The sequence below is a fragment of the Gavialis gangeticus genome, unplaced genomic scaffold, assembly GCF_001723915.1.
Source record: "Gavialis gangeticus isolate Ggan-Ray unplaced genomic scaffold, GavGan_comp1, whole genome shotgun sequence".
Classification (NCBI taxonomy): Eukaryota; Metazoa; Chordata; order Crocodylia; family Gavialidae; genus Gavialis; species Gavialis gangeticus.
The window spans coordinates 41,885,893-41,905,213 of NW_017728994.1; the positions used below are offsets into that span (position 1 = coordinate 41,885,893).

The 19,321-nt window shown below is 44.3% G+C and overlaps 1 protein-coding gene across 2 annotated transcripts in view; it reads right to left on the reverse strand.

Annotated features, from left to right (window-relative positions):
* Positions 1-19,321, reverse strand: part of BLNK (B-cell linker) — a 201,804-nt gene that overhangs the window by 11,140 nt on the left and 171,343 nt on the right. For both annotated transcript variants that reach the window (XM_019502659.1, XM_019502658.1), the window contains 9 exons: positions 18,546-18,571; positions 17,388-17,483; positions 15,188-15,230; positions 11,507-11,543; positions 11,135-11,207; positions 9,060-9,090; positions 6,501-6,543; positions 2,783-2,855; positions 2,261-2,292 (listed from right to left, as the gene is read on the reverse strand). In XM_019502659.1, coding sequence (XP_019358204.1) covers positions 2,261-2,292; positions 2,783-2,855; positions 6,501-6,543; positions 9,060-9,090; positions 11,135-11,207; positions 11,507-11,543; positions 15,188-15,230; positions 17,388-17,483; positions 18,546-18,571 — 454 coding nt within the window. The remainder of the gene's footprint in view (positions 1-2,260; positions 2,293-2,782; positions 2,856-6,500; positions 6,544-9,059; positions 9,091-11,134; positions 11,208-11,506; positions 11,544-15,187; positions 15,231-17,387; positions 17,484-18,545; positions 18,572-19,321) is intronic.

The window sequence follows — 19,321 nt, forward strand, 5'->3', positions numbered from 1 at the left end:
CAACATATTTTTCTACAGTTAAAGAGAAACTAAAGCTTTACAAATATGTTAGGGAGTTAACACTATAGTATTCAATTTAAGATCAAAGCAAAAACAAATATGTAAGTTTTGGAACATTCACTAACTTGCTAGGTTAGATATAAGCTTTAACAAAACACAAGAAACTAGGCAAAAAATAGAATAGTCAAATGATACTGTGTCATTAGCCCTGTAGTCATCATAGTTATATACAGGGATTCTGGTTTTCTCTGATTAAAAAAATAAAAATCCCCAATTTTCGGATTAAAAAAAAGTAACCCAAAATCCACATTTTTCCATAATTGAAATGAAATAGCACTAATAGATATAGATTATATCTAATAGTGGTGGTTCATTTTAATCATGGAAAAATGTGGATTTCAGGTTACTTTTTTTTAAATCCAAAAAAAAAAATTCCCAACTTTCGATCAGAGAGAACCAGGATCCTTCATTAGATAGACAGATATCTCTGATTCAGATGCCTAGAACAAAATCTAACTTTCCTGAGCAGCTTGACAGTGCCTCCAATACTTCACTGTCAGTTATTTCAACACTTGAGTTAATACTACCACAGTTAAGGTTAAGGATTTTGCTACAGCTAAAAACAGTCTGCAGGGCTGTGAAATGAGAGATGTTACCATCAATGGCTAACAGATAGTTATACTGCAGAAGAAAGGATAGTTTGAAGAGTGGAACATCAAGGCGATTAAAAATTATCTTAAAAGTTAGAGGGAGATTAGCAGGAATTGGGGAGATAATGAGCCATGAAGTCAATTGATTCCTTCAGTCCCCACTCCCCTTGCTGGCTGCTCTGTTGTGCAGGGAGAAAGAGGGACACTAGGGCAGCTGGCTGGAGGCAGGGCTGGGGACAGAGCAGGCTGAATTCAAGTGAGCCGCACTGTGAGGGAAGGTAAGCGGGGGCCTGCAAAGCAGACCGGGATGTCAGCAGATAACAACCTAACTTGAGTTGGGATGGCAGCTGGTACACAAGTTTGATAGACCAGTCTAACCTAAATCACTTAAATCTGATACCACATCAATCCAGGTTTATCTTAGTCTGGGTTCCATTATTTTTAAACCAGAGCATGTATGCTGAACTTCTCTTCTGTTACAGGGTTTAGACCAGTTTCCAGCCACTTATGCTGGTTTATGTGTAATGTCTGTGCCTGACCAGAAAGCTTGGCTTGTTTAACTGAACAAACTAAAGCTGCCAGGCAGCATAATTTGCTTTTATAAATATATTGGTGGTAAAAAAAAAAACGGTAGGAGAACAGTTTTCTAAGCTAAAGGAAAATGTTGGTGTGAAAAAATGTACAGACTGACCATTGACTGGAAATTAGAATTCACACTGACCATTTTAAGGACTGACTTTCTGAAACAACCTGCCAGTAGAAATAGTGGTAGTGAAAAACCTAACGCATTTTAACATGCAGTAAAGTTTATGAGAGGACATGTATGATTTGCTTCCTGTAATATCAAGCGACTAGATTTGATGGGAGCACAAGTCCCTTTTAATTGCATGTTCTATGTTCCTAACTGTTGGATGAGGGTATAGGGAGGAATATTCATTCTACTGTGAGAGAGCCCAATATCCTCCCAAAAATAATACTGCAGCTCATTAAAGATCTCTGATAATTTAAAACCATTCTATGGAAGTGCTGAAGGTTTGTTATTTATATTAACATATGATATATTTTACACTTCTGCCTGTGAAAAAATAATGAATTACATATATGCATTCTGTCCTAAATTTTGAACTGTAAATTGAACTATTTCCAAATGTCTTGTAAATGTATTACTTACACATATGAACTTAAGCATTAAACATAACAGAAGTAGTACTTCTTTCCTGTAGTGCAAGAACAAATGGTTGAATTCTATATAAACTCCCATCTGGTTTTCAAGCTGCAGAAGCCTGAACCTGCCTCGAAAATGTCATACTTGAGGTTCTAGTGTGTTATAAGAGCAAGATGAAATTTTTAATTTTACAGGACTCAACATGAATGGTTTCAGGTACAGACTTTCAGAAGCACCAAGTGGAGTCAGGTACTTGACTTTACTTGACTTTCCCATTAAGACTCCCCTAATTGTACTCATTTAGCTAATAAAGTATAGCCAGGAAAGCATTTTAATCTCATTATTATATGTAGTAGAGACTAGTGTATTCAGAAACCAATGACTCGATATATATGTGGCAACTGAAATCAATCTCAGCTTAATCAAAAATGAAAGTTGTACTTACTTGGCAAGGTTGGTGGCTTTTGAGGTAATGGCCTGAAATTGAAATATTTAAGAGATTATAGGAAGATCTGAAGAGATCTACTTTATTATGTTTTAGAAACAGTGAACATGCAGAATGTGGGCAGTGATATGTATGTGCCTTGTTGAGATTGAAGACCAAAGCCCAGATTTTTGATGCATCTAGGCACTGAAATACGATTGAACTTCTGATTTGAAATCAGTTGATGTTAGTCATCAAGGAATCTTAAAAAAACAAAAACAAAACCCTGTCCTTAACTAACTTCAGCCTCTGAACAGGGTATATATCCTTTTTTGGTCACTTTTTTTTCATTCTGTGGGTACATTTGTCATACTGTATTTTTGGAACTGTGAGTGATCAGGGCTTCAGGAAATATAACTTTAAAAAAAGGGAAGTAGAAGCCACAGTGAGGAGACTGTTTCCCTCTGAATTTCTCTTGTGATTTTGTTCAACCTCAGTAGCAAGATCCATAGCCATAAGAAAGGAAATGAAAATAGATTTTACTTCTGGGCTCCAGGTAGGGGTGGAAGTGGGATCTCTTGAGTGGAACCTCTGCTCCTTTCGACTGTAGGTACCTCTGTAATTTGTGGGGGGAAAAAATAGGTAGATTAGGTTTAAAGTAACCTGCTTGAAAATGATCACCCCAAATGAGAGATGATTTATATTTCTGTCTCTGTCTCTCTCCAGATTCATACACACTATCAAGTACCCAGAGCCATTCTGTATGCAGAGCCCCTCACCGATTCAGTTAGGGACTTCTCACAAATGAGTGATGTGATGTCATCCATTAAAACTAGAGAATTATAGCATAGATTGCTTAAAGAACAATGCCAGCAACTGAAAAAGGTAAACAATAAAGGTCTGATTCTTCCACCTTCACTCACTTCAGGGCTAGGGACAGAAGTAACACAAACTGGTTTAAGTGATCAACAAGGATCCTGGTTTTCTTTGATTAAAAAAAATCCCCAAATTTCAGATTTAAAAAAGGAACCCAAAATCAACATTTTTCTATGATTAAAATGAAACGCTACTAATAGATAGATAGTGGTGTTTCATTTTGATCATGGAAAAATGTGGATTTTGGGGTTGTGTGTTTTATTTTTTTTTAAATCTGAAAGTTGGGTGGGGGGTTTTTTCCTCGTATCAGAGAAAACCAGGATCACTTGTGATCAGAAACCAATTTAAACCTGTAGCAAAACAGAAGTTCAGTGTACGTAAACCACTTTCAAAATGGCTGAAACTGGTTTAAAATAAACCTGGTTGACTGTAGTATCAGATCGGGTTAAGGTCAAACCAGTCAACTTAAACATGGGACATAGGTTCTTTTAACTCAGCATCCCAGTTTGCTTTGTAGCCCTGGGCTGGGCTATGCTGTCTGCTTCAGCAGACAGGGTTGGCCCCACTCCTCTGCTTGCTAACTGGAGCACTATCACTGCACCTACTGGCTGAGAAGGGGGTGCAGGTAGGAAACCCTGCTCAGGACTGCAACTGGGGTCTGCCTGGCAGGGGTGCAGCAGCCCCTGCCAGGCTTTTCCCTGTTCAAGGGCAGGGGACATGACCAGACCCTGGCCAGCACACTGAAGCAGAGATGAGGGAGGGGGTTCAGTACCCCCACCCTCCCCTCTCCCACCAGCATGGGACCCCAGCCAAGATCTATCTGGCAGGGGCTGCTGTGCCCCTTTCTCCCTGCTGATTGAGCAGCAGGGGCAGGGGCATAGCCAGATGCCAGCCCTGGGCTAACAACCTGAAGCAAAGGGGGTAGAGAAGGAGGTTTAATGGTCCCTCCCTCCCCTTTCCCACTGGCATTGGACCCCTGCCAGGCTTTCTCCCACCTGGTTTAAACCCCCCTCCATCACCCCTCTTTGCCTCAAGCTGCCAGCCCGGGCTTGGTGGCTGGCCATGCCCCTGCTGCTGTCACTTGAGTGGGGAGCTGGATAGTCCTGTGCCCATAGGAAAGGAGAGGGAGTGAGGGTTTAAACTCCCACTCCCTTCCCCACTTTGCCTCAGGCTGCCAGACTGGGGCTGGCATCTGGCCATACTCCCTGCTGCTTGAGTGGGGAGTATGGGGGTGGGGTGGGGACAGAAAGCCTGCCAGTAGCTGCTGTGGCTCTACCAGGCAGACCCTGGCTGGGGTCCTGTGCCAGTGGGAGAAGAGAGAAAGGTGAATTAAGCCCCTTCCCCTTCTTTGCTGTCTGGCCGTGCCCCTGCCACCGCTGCTTGAGGGGGAGATGGGGGGAGCCTGGCAGTGGCTGCTGCGCACCTGCTAGGCAGATCCTGCCCATAGGAGAGGGGAGGGAGTCGGTTTTATATCTCCCCTCCCTCCCCCCGCCCTTCACCTCAGGTTGCTGATCCCGGGCTGGCATCTGGCTGTGCCGCCCACCCCCAAATCACTATAGTGGGGAGTGAGGGAACTCTGTCAGGGGCTGCTTCCCCCCTCTCCCTCTAGGCACACGCTGGCTAGGGACTGCAGGTCAGAGCGAGGGTTTAAACCCCTCCACAATCATACTCAGTGGCCTCCTGGGGCCTGGCCTTCCCCCCACCCCAGCTTGAGCAGGGAGGTGGGGAGAAAGCCTGGAGGGCTTCTCTCCCAGCTTCTCTCCAGCCTTCTGGCTGCTGTTGAAGGGAAGGGAGGGCTTTTTCTAGTCCCCCCCCCCCCCCAGCTTGTAGCCTGAGCCACAGCAGGCATGTGGCTCCATTTCCAGAATCAAAACTGAATCTCTATTCACTTGCTTCTCAGTTCAATCTACGCTGTTTAGTAGGACTGTGTGAAACTTCAGTTGCTGATTTGATTTGGCTCAATTTGGTGGCTGAATCTGTGAATAAAAATCAAATCAGGAGGCCCTTTAATCTCTCCAAATTGAATCAAAACCCTTCAAATTGATTCGGAAAGATTTGACAATTTGAACGTAGACACACCTTGAGGTATGTAGAAAAAATGTTTAAAGCTATCTGGCAGCTCATGAATGCTGTGATGGTGGGGTGGATGGAGTGTCACACAGGAGCACGGAGGGGAGGGGTCCTCAGCACGCTTGACAGCAGATCTGGAAGTGGACCAGAAGCATTTCCGGCCCAATTCTGGGTCTGCTGGTGAGCACACTAGCCCTCCCACCCCACCCCACAGGAGGCCCACATGCCTCCCTGGCTTGGCAACTGGTGCCTCCTGGGCCTGGGGAGGGGGCACCAGGGGTCTCCCTGTGGCCAATTGCCAAGCCAGGAGGGATGGGGGGGGCCCTCTGCACGCTCGGCGGTGGACCCAGTTCTAGGTTCGCTGCCAAGCACGCAGAGGTCTCCCGCCCACCCCCCACGCTCTTGTGGGATGCTTCATCTGCCCCACCATCACAGCATTCATGAGCTGCACCTGGTTTAAAAGCTATGTCTATGGCCGAATCACTGCTTCTCCAAATCAGCTTTGAATCTTCAGATTCAGCTGAATCAAACTGGGGACAGTGATCTGAATTCACTAATTGAATTACTGTCCCTGATTCAGGACAAATCCAAATCAAATATGGCCCATTTCACACATTCGCACTGTTTAGACTAACCTGCAAAGATTGAAATGATTCAGTCAGCCTTTTTGAATGTCTGTACTCGGGTCAGGTGAAATTCAGCTCTTTTCAGGTGACTCATTTAAATCCTGCTTTAGGGTATATAGGACTTGTGCTGACTTGTATCACCAATATATTTTTTACCGTATAGCATGTGATGTATGCTGTGCCTATAGGCCCCACTGACCTCAGGGGACTACTTGCAGAGAATGTAATACTCATTGTGAGTAAAGTACCTCATTTGGTTTGTAAATAGGTTGACAACCTTTTACCACTGTGAGCTACCACTTATATCCCAGCTAGAGCTATGAGAGGCAAATCTCCCCCTCCCTCCCTTCCCTGTGGACCAAAGCTGCCTATACCCACTTTTCCCACCAGCCCTATCTCCCATGGCAATGGAGAGGAACAAATTCTGTGTTAAGGTATGTGAGAGCAGCAGGGAAGGCTGAAAATGGGGGTGCTGCAGAGGGGATGGGCAGCATGTGTTGCCTTCTATCCCCTGTGCCACCTCAGGCTGGATACTGTGTATGGGCTGGGTCTGACCTGTGGGGCATAGACTGCTGACCCCTGTTCTATATCACTAAAAAGCAACAATTGGGATGTGATGCTTTGTATTTCTCTCATGTTTTATAAGACAAAGTTTAAATTCTGGGGAACATGAACAATAAATAATTTACCTTCGTTGACAATCAAGTTATCTCTGGGTGGCAAACTTGGTTTCTATAAAAAAAAAAAAGCCAGAAAGAAATACTTGAAGGACATCAATCTAATATTTTGCATAGCAGACTTTGCTATAAAGGAGCTTGGTTTTCAGCTTTATACAAAACTTTTCACTCAATTATATAGATATAAACTGCATGGATGTTGTATAGCCACAAACATGGATGCACTCCTGAATAAACATTATAAAATAATAGTATACAAAAGTTGTATCAAAAGGCTGTTGGGTTTGTTTGCATCTGAAACATGCTACGCAGTGTAGCTGCAAACCATGTTCATTCTTGCTTCCTGCTGGAGTGTTTGCAACAGTTTAAATTAGGGATGAGCAAAATCCAGCTTGTGGATTTATCTGGCCTGTGGCAGGTCCTTTGGCCCCACCCAGCTCAGGCACAGGAGCAGCCCAGGCCATGGCATGTGCAGCTGGTCATGCCGCTCCCAGATGAGCAATGGGGCTAGGGTGGCATGGCAGCTGGATTCTGCTTCCTGGCAGCCCCAGCGGTGATGGCTCCTTCCGGCTGCCACTGCCAGTGTCACCACCATTGCCACTGAACTTGGCCCCACTGCCTAGGCACCCCAGACCATCCACCCCACACCCACTGCCAGGAGCACTAGATGAAGTGGGCGGGTGGTGGTTTCTGGCAAAACCCACTCCCTCCCCTCTTTCTGGTGGAGACTGGCTTGGGGCCCCTGTGAGCAGGGCATGCTTGGCCAGGAAAATGAGATGTGGCTGCAGGTGGGCAGAGTGTGACATCTGGGAGTGGGACAGGCAGCCAGGGCTGGGGCCAGGGCCAGGGCCAGGGCCAGGATCATGGGGCAGTGACTGGTCTAGTAATCTACCACTTAGGGAGTTTTGGTGAGCTGTTGCAGGCCAGGGAGAGGGAGGAAGGGGGGAAGTACTGACCTAGCCTGAAACAGCTCACCAAAACTCCCTATGTGGCCCTCCAGCCCAAATAATTTTCTTGGTTTAAACCCAGCTAAAATCTTTCCATAGCAATTTTAAAAATAACTTTAATATTCTTAAACAAATCAAAGTTTCTATATCATATTTGAAACCGTAACTTCGCAACATTCATTGTCTGAGCTAGAAGAAATTCAAAAGTAAATACACTGTAAAATATATCAAGTAACTTTGGGGGAGGGGGTTCAGTTTCAATAATCCAAGCTATTAGGTAAAATAATTTTGCTTAAAATATGTATTTTAAGTTGATAATATTGCCTTAAATAGATACGGTAACTGGCTAGCTCCAATGGAATACAAATACTGGAGATATACCTGGTAGTGACCAATTCTCAGGAGTTTATAGTGATTGGTGGGAGGAAGAAGTACTGAAGATGACCAGTGTAATGTTGACTTGAATCATAGTGGTGAATAATCCCATAGGGGTATTTAACCTGAATATACTGCATATTGTCATAGTAAACAATCATGGAATACACTCTGAGCTGGGTAAGGGCATGTGTGTAAAATATCAAGAAACCTGTTATTTAAATGATTTTTCTATTTCAAATTGGCAGGAACCTGGTGGTTGGGATATGGGGGAAGTAGTCTTTTGTGTAATGCGCTTTCTGGATGTTTAAGCAATTACGATCAGATGGATTTTGCAACATAAACTTGGAAGCATTCCAACCCTAGAAATATGGGCAAGATGGACACAAGTAAAATCGAGAATGGGGTGCTCAATGACTTTCATATTGGTGAAATTTTAGGATATCAAAATCTCAAAAATTTTTCTGAACCAAAAATTAAAATGTTTGGTTTGGATCAAAAGCCTCCTTCTTTGATTTTTAGATCATTTCTTCTCCCTATATTCACTTAAATTTTTAAATGAAAAGTTGTTTTGAATTGGAAAGTAAGATTTTTTTTCATAACTTTCAGAAAGGAAAAACACTTGGAATTTAAAAATTATTTCAAAACAAAAACTTTTGTATTGAAAAATTAATTAAGCCAACCTTCCCAATAAAGCTTTTGGTCCTAACAAATTAATATTTTTCCAGTGAAAAACATTTAGTTGAAGAATCTCAGACTTCCTCTATTGTACTTTGTACACTGAGTTGTCACTCTTATCAAATGGTAGCGTTTTGTCTTCATTCTCTAGATTACTCACACAAGTCAGGGTTACTTTTTTCCACAAAAAAGTTGAGGGCAGAACATGGACCCATTTAATTCCTGTTTTATTTCCAGAGTCCCAAAAATGTGGATTCTGTCACTCTGTCATGGGCCAGAAACTCCAAATATTGATCATTGTCTTGGGGAAAGGCCACAACTACATGTATATTTAATCAGAACTTTTTTTTTCCAGGAGCACCCTAGTGTTTTTCCCCATTGCTGCTTAGCTCATGTAGACCCATACTTAAATCTTATTCAAAGGACAGTTCATTTCTACCCATTATAACCCTCCACTTTCTACCATTAAATGTTTTCTGATGGTATCAGATGTATATTTATTATCAAATTTATCTTGGACAAAATTACAGGTAAGATGCTGTATCATCATGAAAATACAAAGTCAACTTACAGATGGTATTACTGGATTAGGGGTTTTCTTTCTGAGAATTGAAAAAAATAAATGGTTACTTGACACATAGGATAGAATGAACGGAACAATTAAATATCCAGGTAACTGCTGGCACCAACTACTGGTAAAGGTTATATTTTGGGTTAAACCCTACCCATTCTTGGGTGTTGTAGCAAAGGGGAAAAGAAGGGCTGAGATCATTGTATGTACTTTGTTCCAAAGAAATCAGAAAATATCCTACTATGATGTGTAAGAAAGCACTGTAGAACACAGTATGGCATTGCTTTGGAAAAGAATGTAAAGGAAGAAAAAGGAACAGGACCGCTGTGACAGACTTACCCGATCAAACTCCAGTGCGTCTGGGGGCTCGAATCCTCAATTCCGATTGGTGGAGCCAATCCACCAATTGGGAACAAGCTGGGGGAAAGTGGGCACCACCCCTTCCCTGAAGGGAGGGGGAGTGGAGCTCCCTGACTGGACTGTGGACTGGAGCACGGCAGGTCCACCAGACTTCAGGGGCAGAGCCCCTGAAGCAGATAAAAGGAGAGTGTGCTCGTCACGCTGGGGGGCGATGCAGCGATGGATGGTGAGGAGAGAGGAGCTCTGGAGAAGGCTGTCATCTGGACCCCTCCTGAGCCTTGATGGTGCATGGATCGGCAAATGGCGCTCAGGCTCTGGGAGCTGCTCGAGGCGGCTTGAGCCTGTGAACCCGGCAAGCAGCTGTATATGGATTGGCGCAGGGACAGTTGATCTTGAGAGCAGCTCAAGGCTGCTCAAGTTAGCTCCAGCTCTAGGCCAGGTAACTGGAGCCCTGTAGTGTGGCTCAACGTTAAACTAAATGCCCCAGTGCCCAGACCAGGGGAAAGACCCTGGCATGAGGCCGGGGAACCAGAGCCGGTAAGGGTTTGGCTCCCATAGGAGTGCCCTGCGTGCCCAATGCAGGGCACCAGGCCATCAAGAGGAGCCAGAGGCACCGCCAGGGAGAGGATCTTGCAGGACTGGCCACCAGGGGACGAGCCTCATCTTCTTCAGAGCGGGAGTGTAAGTTGTTGGGGAAGTGGGTCCCACAGGGCAGGTGGGCTTGGGAGAGGAGGGTCTGCAGCCTCCAGGGCGTGTCCACATCCTGAGGCCCTAAAGGGGAGGGGCTCTAGGGAACACCCTGTGGGGTGCTGAATGCACCCCATATTTTGTGATTAGTGTTTGCGTTGTACTGTAGATGTTAATATAGTTATGGAAACTCCTTAAGGGGGTTTATATGGGTTACCTGTCTTCATTACCTATATATGTTTACTGTCTGTTATCTGAACTTACCTGTATTGTTGCCTGTGAACGTCTATTGCATTGCTACCTCAGCTTACCTGGGTTTGTCTGAGTTGATGCTTATATGTGTTTATTGTGTTGATGCCTTGACTTACCTGTTCCAGGCTGTTAATGTTCATCTGTGCAGGGGGGTTAATTAATGCCTGTGCTGTGGATCACCTATACTGAGTTCCCAGTTACCTGTTCTATGCTCTGCAGTCCCTTGAAGGGGTGCAATGTGTTGCAGGTTATTGTATATGGTGTCACATACCAATTCTACTGTAAATATTTAATGTCTCTTATTCATATCTATTTTTGTATAGCAATACATTTGTATATAGTTAAGTGCTTTGTCCCAGTCTGGCTCTGTGGAGAAAGGAGGGAACTGCTCCTCAGTGGCAGGCCCCTCTCACAGCACTCTTGCCTAGCCACACCATTCCTTCCAGTTGTGGACAGCACACACCACTGGGTGTACCTAGGCTACACTATCTTATTTCCAGGTACTTCTGCAGATCTGATCCCTTTAGTGGCTGATTGTCTTAAACTGGCCAGCAGGTATTCTGAAACTAAAGGCCTGAACTAATTGGGAACAATGCTCACAGAAGTTCTAGTGTGGCTTGCCAACAACAATCCTACCCTCTCCTCTTATGCTCAACTCGCAAATAGCAAGACAGGTAACTCCCACTTTACTGGCTGCCTCCACCAAGGATAGGATTTAGCTCAGAATAAATCAAGCAATAAACAGTTAAAGAGAAACAGTGATATATGTTACTTACATGGCCCTTGGTAATGGTGATGGAGCTGCACCAGAAGGAAATCTGGATTCCTGTGCTCCACTGCTGCCATGACCTAAATAACCACATAAATATAATATACTCAATATGTTAACTTATCCAAACATTGTTTTTTACTGTTCCTTATTTAACTGGTATACTAGAACTGCACTGGTATGTACAGACTCAAATAAAAATACAGTTTCCCCTCAGGAAGCTGTTTCCTGACTTGTTTTCACATTAGTGAACTGTTAAATAACTTAATCAAACTTCCTTTAACGCTGATGGTTGTGGTTAAAATTTACAGAAAGATACCAGTGCTTTTTTAAGGTCACAAATTGTATACTGATCATGTCTTCAGTAGGAAATACTTACTTTCATCATTATCATGTGCATCGTACCTGTCACGCTCCTGAAATTTGAAATATAAACGTCAAATGACTTTCAAAGCAGTAGTTGGAAAAAAAAGAAAGATCTAAGATATTCTAGATGAGTAACAGGATGGACATATTGTACCAAGGTCTCAGTATGCAGGTAGGTACTGTTTGCAGATAATAATACTTTATAGTTCTTCCTGCATCTCATTCAAGTATTTGAAATTGTTTAATAAGTAATTAACCTTTTACACTCTAGTATGTAGACACTGGATCTGGAACTCCATGTACTCTGCAGTGAAGTAGTCCTACACTAGGGTGACCATCTTTTCAAAATGGAAAGGCAGGGCACATGACTGCCTTCTCCCCCTTGCCTTGCCTTCTGCCTCCCCCACCACCACTGCCACCATTGGCAGTGGCACAGCCAGATCAGAGTCAAGTGGAGTGGAACAGGGGGTAGATGCAGAGGGATCAGGACTCCCCACCCTGCTGTGTTTCTCTTGGGAGCTCCATGGTGGGGGCATGCCCCCTGCCCACCTAGCAACAGCACAAGGAACAACTTCATGTCACCACTGCTGCCACTTGCTGCTGCTGCTGCTTCTGCTGCTGAGCAGGCAGCACCTTGCCATGGTGGTACAGCCAGCATGGGACCCCTGAGGTCAGGGCAGTAGGTTGGGAGCCTCAAGCCCACAATGGGCAGCCCACATCTACACTGAGCAGCAGGATGCTTTAGATCATGTGGCACTCTAAAGCAGGACACAAGACATTCTGCATCTGATTCAGTCCCCAAGGGCCATGTGGGCTGCACCAGGTGTGCCATGCAGATGCTCCCCCACCTTCCCTGCTGCACCACATGGGCCTGACTTACACCCCTACCCTCCTGGCCACAGACCCAAACTCACCCTCAGCTCTCCCTCTGCTGCTGCACTGCCCTGGGGCAAAGATAGGAAGCAGCTGCTGGAGGAGGGAGCGGGGAGCCTGGCGAGACCAACTGCTATTGCAGCCACAGCAATGGGAGGGAGCAGTGGCTAGGTGAGGGCCCGAACCTTTGTGAGCTGCATGCGACCCATGGGCTGCCAGTTAGACAGCTCTGAAATTAATTAAAAAAACTAGGGTTTTGGTTCTGAGATGCAGCTGCGAATGTTAGCACTTGGAAGGGGATTCGTCTCCTCTTTTGCTCTCTGTTTTAGGTGGACATGCTTTTAAATTAAAGGTGGATTGAATCCTCCTTGGGCACTCTCGGTAGCAATCTGCTCCAAGACGTACCAATGAATCCATCAGTGATGAATAAATTATCATCTAGGTGTCCTGAATACATGGGAAGATGAAAAGTATGATCTTTAATTTGGCTACAATTTAGTTCCCAGATGAATTAAGGGAATAATCTGGCAATAACTCAGACACTGCAAGTCACTGTTAATTATAGCCATCTGCTGGAGGATTGCTATAGGACTGCTATATTGCCCCTTCTATAGCATGTCCCTAGCCTATTACTGAGACTCTACTACCTACCCTTCATGATGTTTAAAGGGCTGTAGGGATGGCACTGTCTAGTATGGCAAGAAAACATTAGAAGCTCCAGCCAGTTCCCCAGCTTCTTTAATGCCTGCCCTTTCCTTAGTTCATTTCCAGTTCTGGCTTGTAAGGGAGTTGGACTCCATATGGAATGCATTGGATGCTTGCCACTAAGCAGTACAGACTGTCAAAAAGCCTCAGGCTGAATTAATTCAGCCTTTGCAGATTAGTCTAAACTGTTAGATACAGCATGGCTCTCTGGCACATGGCCAGCGTGTGTGTTTGCTGCTTCTTCCTGCTTCCCCCAAGGTCTCTGGGATTTGCAGTCCACAATCATAGCAGCAGGACTCTGCAGGGTCGCTTCTCACTTTCTCTTCCTGCTTCCAGGTGCCTCTGGGTTTTGTAGTCCACAGTTGCAGGCAGCAGTAAGTTTAGCAGGGCAGGGCAGCTCTGTACTTGGGGGAAGGGAAATGTAATGCCTCTCCCCCTCCCACCTCCCCCCCACCTCAGACCCCAGCTGGGGTTTGCCAGGGAGAGGGCAGGTGGGGGGCAGTCAGCCATCCCTCACTGCTCCAGCTGGGAGCACAGGGGTGGAGCACACAGCACAGCCTATCCAAGGGCTGCAAAATGCTAGGATGCTGTGGGACTCTGATTTAACTTGAACCAGGAAGGGGTCTGGAACAGAAGTTTCATGAATTGGTTTGACCCAAATTGGTTAATTCTGATACTATGTCCAACCAGGTTTATCTTAAATGAGTATCCGCCATTTTGAAACTGATTTATGTGCACTAAACTTCTATTCTGTTACAGGTTTAAACCAGATTCTGATCATTTAAACCAGTTTATGCGTAATTTCTGTCCCTAGTCCAAGTGTCAGCATTAGCCCCTTCCCAGCCTGACTGCCAGGCAGTTAAACATTCCCTGTCTAACTTCAGGCACAATATATATCCACTGGCAGAAGAGATGTTACTTCCATTTTCCCTGAATAACCCTGCATGGACAGTGAGAGCAGGGAAGGTGGTACTGGCATGGTATAGTGAGTGCAGCTTGTCCAACACAAGGCTCCAGCCACTAGACAGCCCTGGTTTAGGTGAAACACTATTTTCCAGCAGACACCTGTTCTTTCAGAAATGCTTCAAGTAGTTTCCCCAGTTGCATTATTTCTAAAACAAAGAGTCAGCAGCAGAACTGGCAGATAAATAATTTTGTCTCCTGCTGCCCTGCTTTAAGTGCTCACTCATTGCCTCTCTGCCTCTCTCTTTGTTGGAGCTTTGATGATGGTTTTTGCATGGTCATTAGAATGTAAAAACAATTGGCAAAGAAGCTCTCTATGTAAAGGCTACATCAGGATTTTGAAAAAGAGTCTTTTCAGAAGTTCTGGCACCATGCAAAAGTACCTTTAGGATAAGGAACTAAATTTTGTTATTGGATCCTATATCTGGGAAAGGAGAAAGGAAAGTGTGTAATTACTGTTGAGATTTTCATACTGACTAGTTCTGGTACATTTAGAAAATTGAAAATTGCAGAAATATTCAAAACCTTGAACAAGGTTGGAAATAAAACTATAAGCCTAACTTTCAAGAGAGATGAATGATTTTGGGTGCACAATCTGACATTCCTTTAAAAATAGATCTTCAGGAAGTGTTTTGAGTTTGGCAAACTTACTAGCCACTTTTGAAAATTAATGCTAGTATAGGGATTTTCCAGTACAAAAGGCTTTACTGGAAGATTGATAATTTCATGGAGATTCTGATAGATGAGAGAGGCCATAATGGGCAGAAAATACAGAAATGGGATTCATTCTTCCTCACTGTAATAGATCCGTTGAATTGCATAAAACATCTCCAAAGAGACAGAAGGGGCATACACATGAATAAAAGCTTCTGCATCATATATTTATAGATAAATTATTTATTTTGAGCATTGTGACATGTAAGATATATTATTTTGCTATTTTGAGCTAAAGGGACATGCTTAGAGTTTTAATTAACTTACAATAGTAGATGAGCCAGTAGACAGCTAATGCTTTGGATCCACAGAGAATTTTAAATCTAAATCTGGCTGTCTATTTCTTTAATGTTTCTAATAGAGATAATAATATTTGCCTATGCAGCATGGAGATTGGTGCATCTCATTCACAATTTTAAATGACATGGTAGCTACTCACCGCTTTTTGCTGATGACGACTTCTGGGAACAGGCATTACAGGTCTGGAAAATACAGAAAACAGTTTGAATTGTATACATTTTTAACTGATTTAGTTTCAGATTACTTTGCCTAAGTGTGTACATTCTCTTCAGTTTCAAGCTGCATAGAAAGTCTTTAGCAAATAAGCTGTTAATCCATAACTATGTATGGTGCTGCAGTTTGTGTAGGTTTGAATTATGTCTTTAATTTATTGTCCAGAGCTATCAACTACGTGAAACTCACAATTCCAGGACCACTCGGGTCCAGCTCTGCATAGTCCCTTCATAAACTCCCTAGTAAACATAGGAGTGGGTGCAGCCTGCTATTTCTGGTTCATATGACCTTTTCTGTGTGGCAACGTATGGGGATGAAACTATACCTTTGCGTTCTTCTGGCCTATTCCCATGCTTTTGGGAACATAGAGGAGAAGCTCACATCCACATGTTTAGCTCCTGTGCACCTGATCCATGGGTTGTAGAATTACCGATATGTATTTATAGCTTCACCATGCCCAGTCAGCTCTTTTGTCATCCCTCAACCTAAAAGCTTGCTGAGGCACAAGAATCTCTTGGGGAGCTTGGTTCTGGTTTGCAGCATTTCTTGCTGGGCTTTGGGTCTTACAGTGCTGCCTTGACTATACTTAAAATTACACTGGCTGTACTACTCCAAGCCGTGGTGAAAGGGAGGCAGAGCTGCCCCTACACTTTTTTTCTCAAATTGCTTTTCAGAATGAATTTGTTGGTTTGGTTTTGAATAATAGGTGTCTTGATCCCTCCCTCTTCCCATCAGTTATATTGATAGGGATCAACCACTCCACCTTTCTGCTAGAGGTCATGGTAAACATCTAAAACCTATTCAAGAAAGGTTCCTGTCTCCAGCAGCTCACCAAAGTAGGGAAATTGAGAGATAAGTAGGAAACTTAGGGTGCAGACCGTAGGGCTGTGCAAAGCTTCAGTCACTGATTCGATTAGGTGGAAATACGGCCCAATTCAGAAGCACTTCTGGTCCGCTTCCATGTCTGCTGCGGAGCAGGTGGGGGACCCTCCTCTAGCCCCCTGGCTCGGCAAATGGTGCCTCCTGGGTCTGGGGGGGGGTCACCTGGAGTCCCCCCATGGCCAACTGTTGAGCCAGGAGTGCATGGTGGGGGGGCCCAGCACGCCTGGTGGCGTACCCAGAAGTGGACCGGAAGTACTTCTAGGCCACTTCTGGGTCTGCCGCCAAGCATGCGGTGGGGAGGGGGGCTGCTCTCCTGTGTGATGCTCCATCCACCCCACCATCTCAGTGTTCACAAGCTACGCCTAGTACCTCGAGGTATGTAGGAAAAACATTTAAAGCCCTGTCTATGGCCAAATTGCTGATTCTCCAAATCAGCATTGAATCTTCAGATTCAGATTTGGCCAAATTGAATTGGGACAGTGATCCAAATCAACAAATTGAATCACTGTCCCCTGATTTACAATGTTACCCCAAACCAAACAGAAGTTCACTGCTGGTTCCAGTGGGGAGGGGGATCTAGCTGGGGCTGGGAGCCTGGGGCCAGGTTCCCATAGCAATGGCTGGGGTGCTCTGCCAGTGCTGGCTGTTTTCAGAATGGGGGGGGAGGAAGGCAGCAGAGGGAGCTTGTTTTTGGGGCTCTCCAGTTGGTCCTGAAGGGTGGGGTGGGTGAATTAGACCCTCTCCACCTGGGTGGTGGGGAGGGAGCCTCCAATACACGTGCCCCACCCTCCGGGGGGTGGGGGGAATGAAAAAACCCAAGACTGAACTCCCTCTCCTCCCTTTCTCCCCTCCCATTCTGAAAACTGCAACAGACTGGAAGCATGGCAGAAACAAGTCAGAAAACAGATACATTTTGTAACATTTTTATCTGATATCTCATGCAACCAGGGGTCAGATTTTCACCCAGCTGGCCATTTTTTAAGTTGTTTGCAGCCATGCACTTGTGTTTAGTCACAGCTATAATCTGCTTTTTGTGGCCAGATCAGGTAAAAATTGTCACTTCTGCCTGCACCTGTAATTCTTAACTTGTCCCACCCATGTGTAGGGCATTTGTACATATGACCAGTCAATCATTCCTTGTTTGAAGGCCATGTGGTTGTTAGGCATGCTTTTGTAAGGAGATGATTTTGTTTTTGCTAGAATTTCTTACGCAGCTGAGCAGACATGAACTCTGTTTTACTAACCTGGAAGTGTCCAACTGAAGAGGCTCCTTAGCTATGCTGTGGGTATGAGGATGTTTTGCATTTGAAGAAGGCTTGGAAGGGAGTGGTTTAGTGATCCTAGTAAGAAACCACAAGTTAAAATAGGTATATACACAGTATAGAATAAAAATGAAAATTCCCTGAAAGTCTAGAAAAAAACTTGAAGGTACAGTCTAAACTGATTAGGGTGGGGTTATTGGACAGTAGAGAAATGGCCTGGCATGTCTGGTGGATGTCTAATCCTACAAGCCCATCACCAGCGTAAGTCCTGCTCTATTTGGAAAAGGTGAAATAACCTTGCTGGTAGAAGGGAGACTTGGGTTACTGCTGGGGAGCTTTGAGTATAGAATACAGACATTATGTTTTGTCAGCAAACTTTTGTAGTATGCACCAGCCTACTTGGTATAAAAGACAAGGCATTACCTGCCTTTAGTAGCTGCCAAAATTCAAGCAGCTGCTGGATTAATTGCTTCTGCCAGAACTCTGAACAACAATGCAACCAGCCTAAATTAGGTGCTAACAGGTCTGAACAGGCTGAGCAGAGGGTGTTTTAGAACAACATATCAGACACTGTGCCTCACAGGTGATAACGACCCTCCTGAATTGTTGTTCTTCCACTTTTCAGGTTTCACTGCATCTCTGTCTGTTGCTTACCTAATAATTTCTCTTGTATCCTCCTTTCATTTACATATGGAGTTTTACTGCTTCCCAGAGACCTGATGAAGGGTATTGTGGTACCTGGAAGTTTGTCTAAGTCTCTCTCAAACATGCATTTGGTCCACTAAAAATATCACCCACAAATCCTCACAGATGCCTTTAATTAATTTTAAGCTATGCCTTGAATATACCAATCCATAGTATTTGGCTAATGACTCATGCCACTTGCACAGTTTAAATAGCTGCCTGCTTTGCCCCTAGCTACCTGAAATGACTTGCGCTGTATTTCTTAGTGTGTAGCTTGTGTGTTCCAGCTGTCAAAATTAACAGGAAATTCATGGCTTCTAATGTTTTGTAGCTCTTCTAGTGAGATATTTAAAGCTAGATATTAAGTGAATACAATCCATAGGCTATCAAAATATACTTCTTGACAAGATCTAAGGAACATCAAAGCATACCCAGAATTTCATAATAATGGATTACCTGTTCATTAGTGGCGATGGCTTTTCCTTTAAGAGAAAAGGCACTGTTAATTACTTGGTTTTGTCTGTTTGTAGGCATTTGTATTATACAATTGTTTTAATTTGCCATTGTGGTATTTTATTTATTTGGTGAAGCACACTTTTCTAGTAAAACCTTGCCTGGCAATGTGCTGAAAATGGAATAGTGATAAATTAACCAGTGGTAAACCATGTAGCCAAAGCACAGGGCGCATCTAAGTGCCAGTGCTGTGATATGGGGAGGAAATCGCTGTCAGTGTTTCTTTTGTGGCAACATCACGTGTAGAGAATACTCCTTTAGGCCCATGCTTCTCAGGGCTTAGATAAACACTTTTTAGCCACTTAGAAGGGGGAAGGAGATTTGCTTAGGAGTAACTGCTATTCTGTAACTGACAGTTGCATCTACATGATACTGTAGCAGTACAAGTGAAAATTGCCCTAAGCTGGACTGGTTTTGCTACCCTTGTATTGCTACAGAATCATGCAGATATAACAGTTGCATTGTATCAACTTGTACCAGCATCCTTTGACAGGGATGTAGTTGTTACAACTGTCCAAACCTTCAGGCTAGATCTGTAGCATAATGTGGCATGTTGGAGGGTGGGGGGCAACAGGGTGCTAACCTCAGGTGCCAGAATAGCAGCCCCAGTGAACTCCTGCTGCTGCCACAAGCCCTATTTGGGGAACTTGTACTGAGGTGGCAGCAACCTGCACTGCCACCACAACTACAACAGCCCTGGCACAGAGAGGTAAACACTT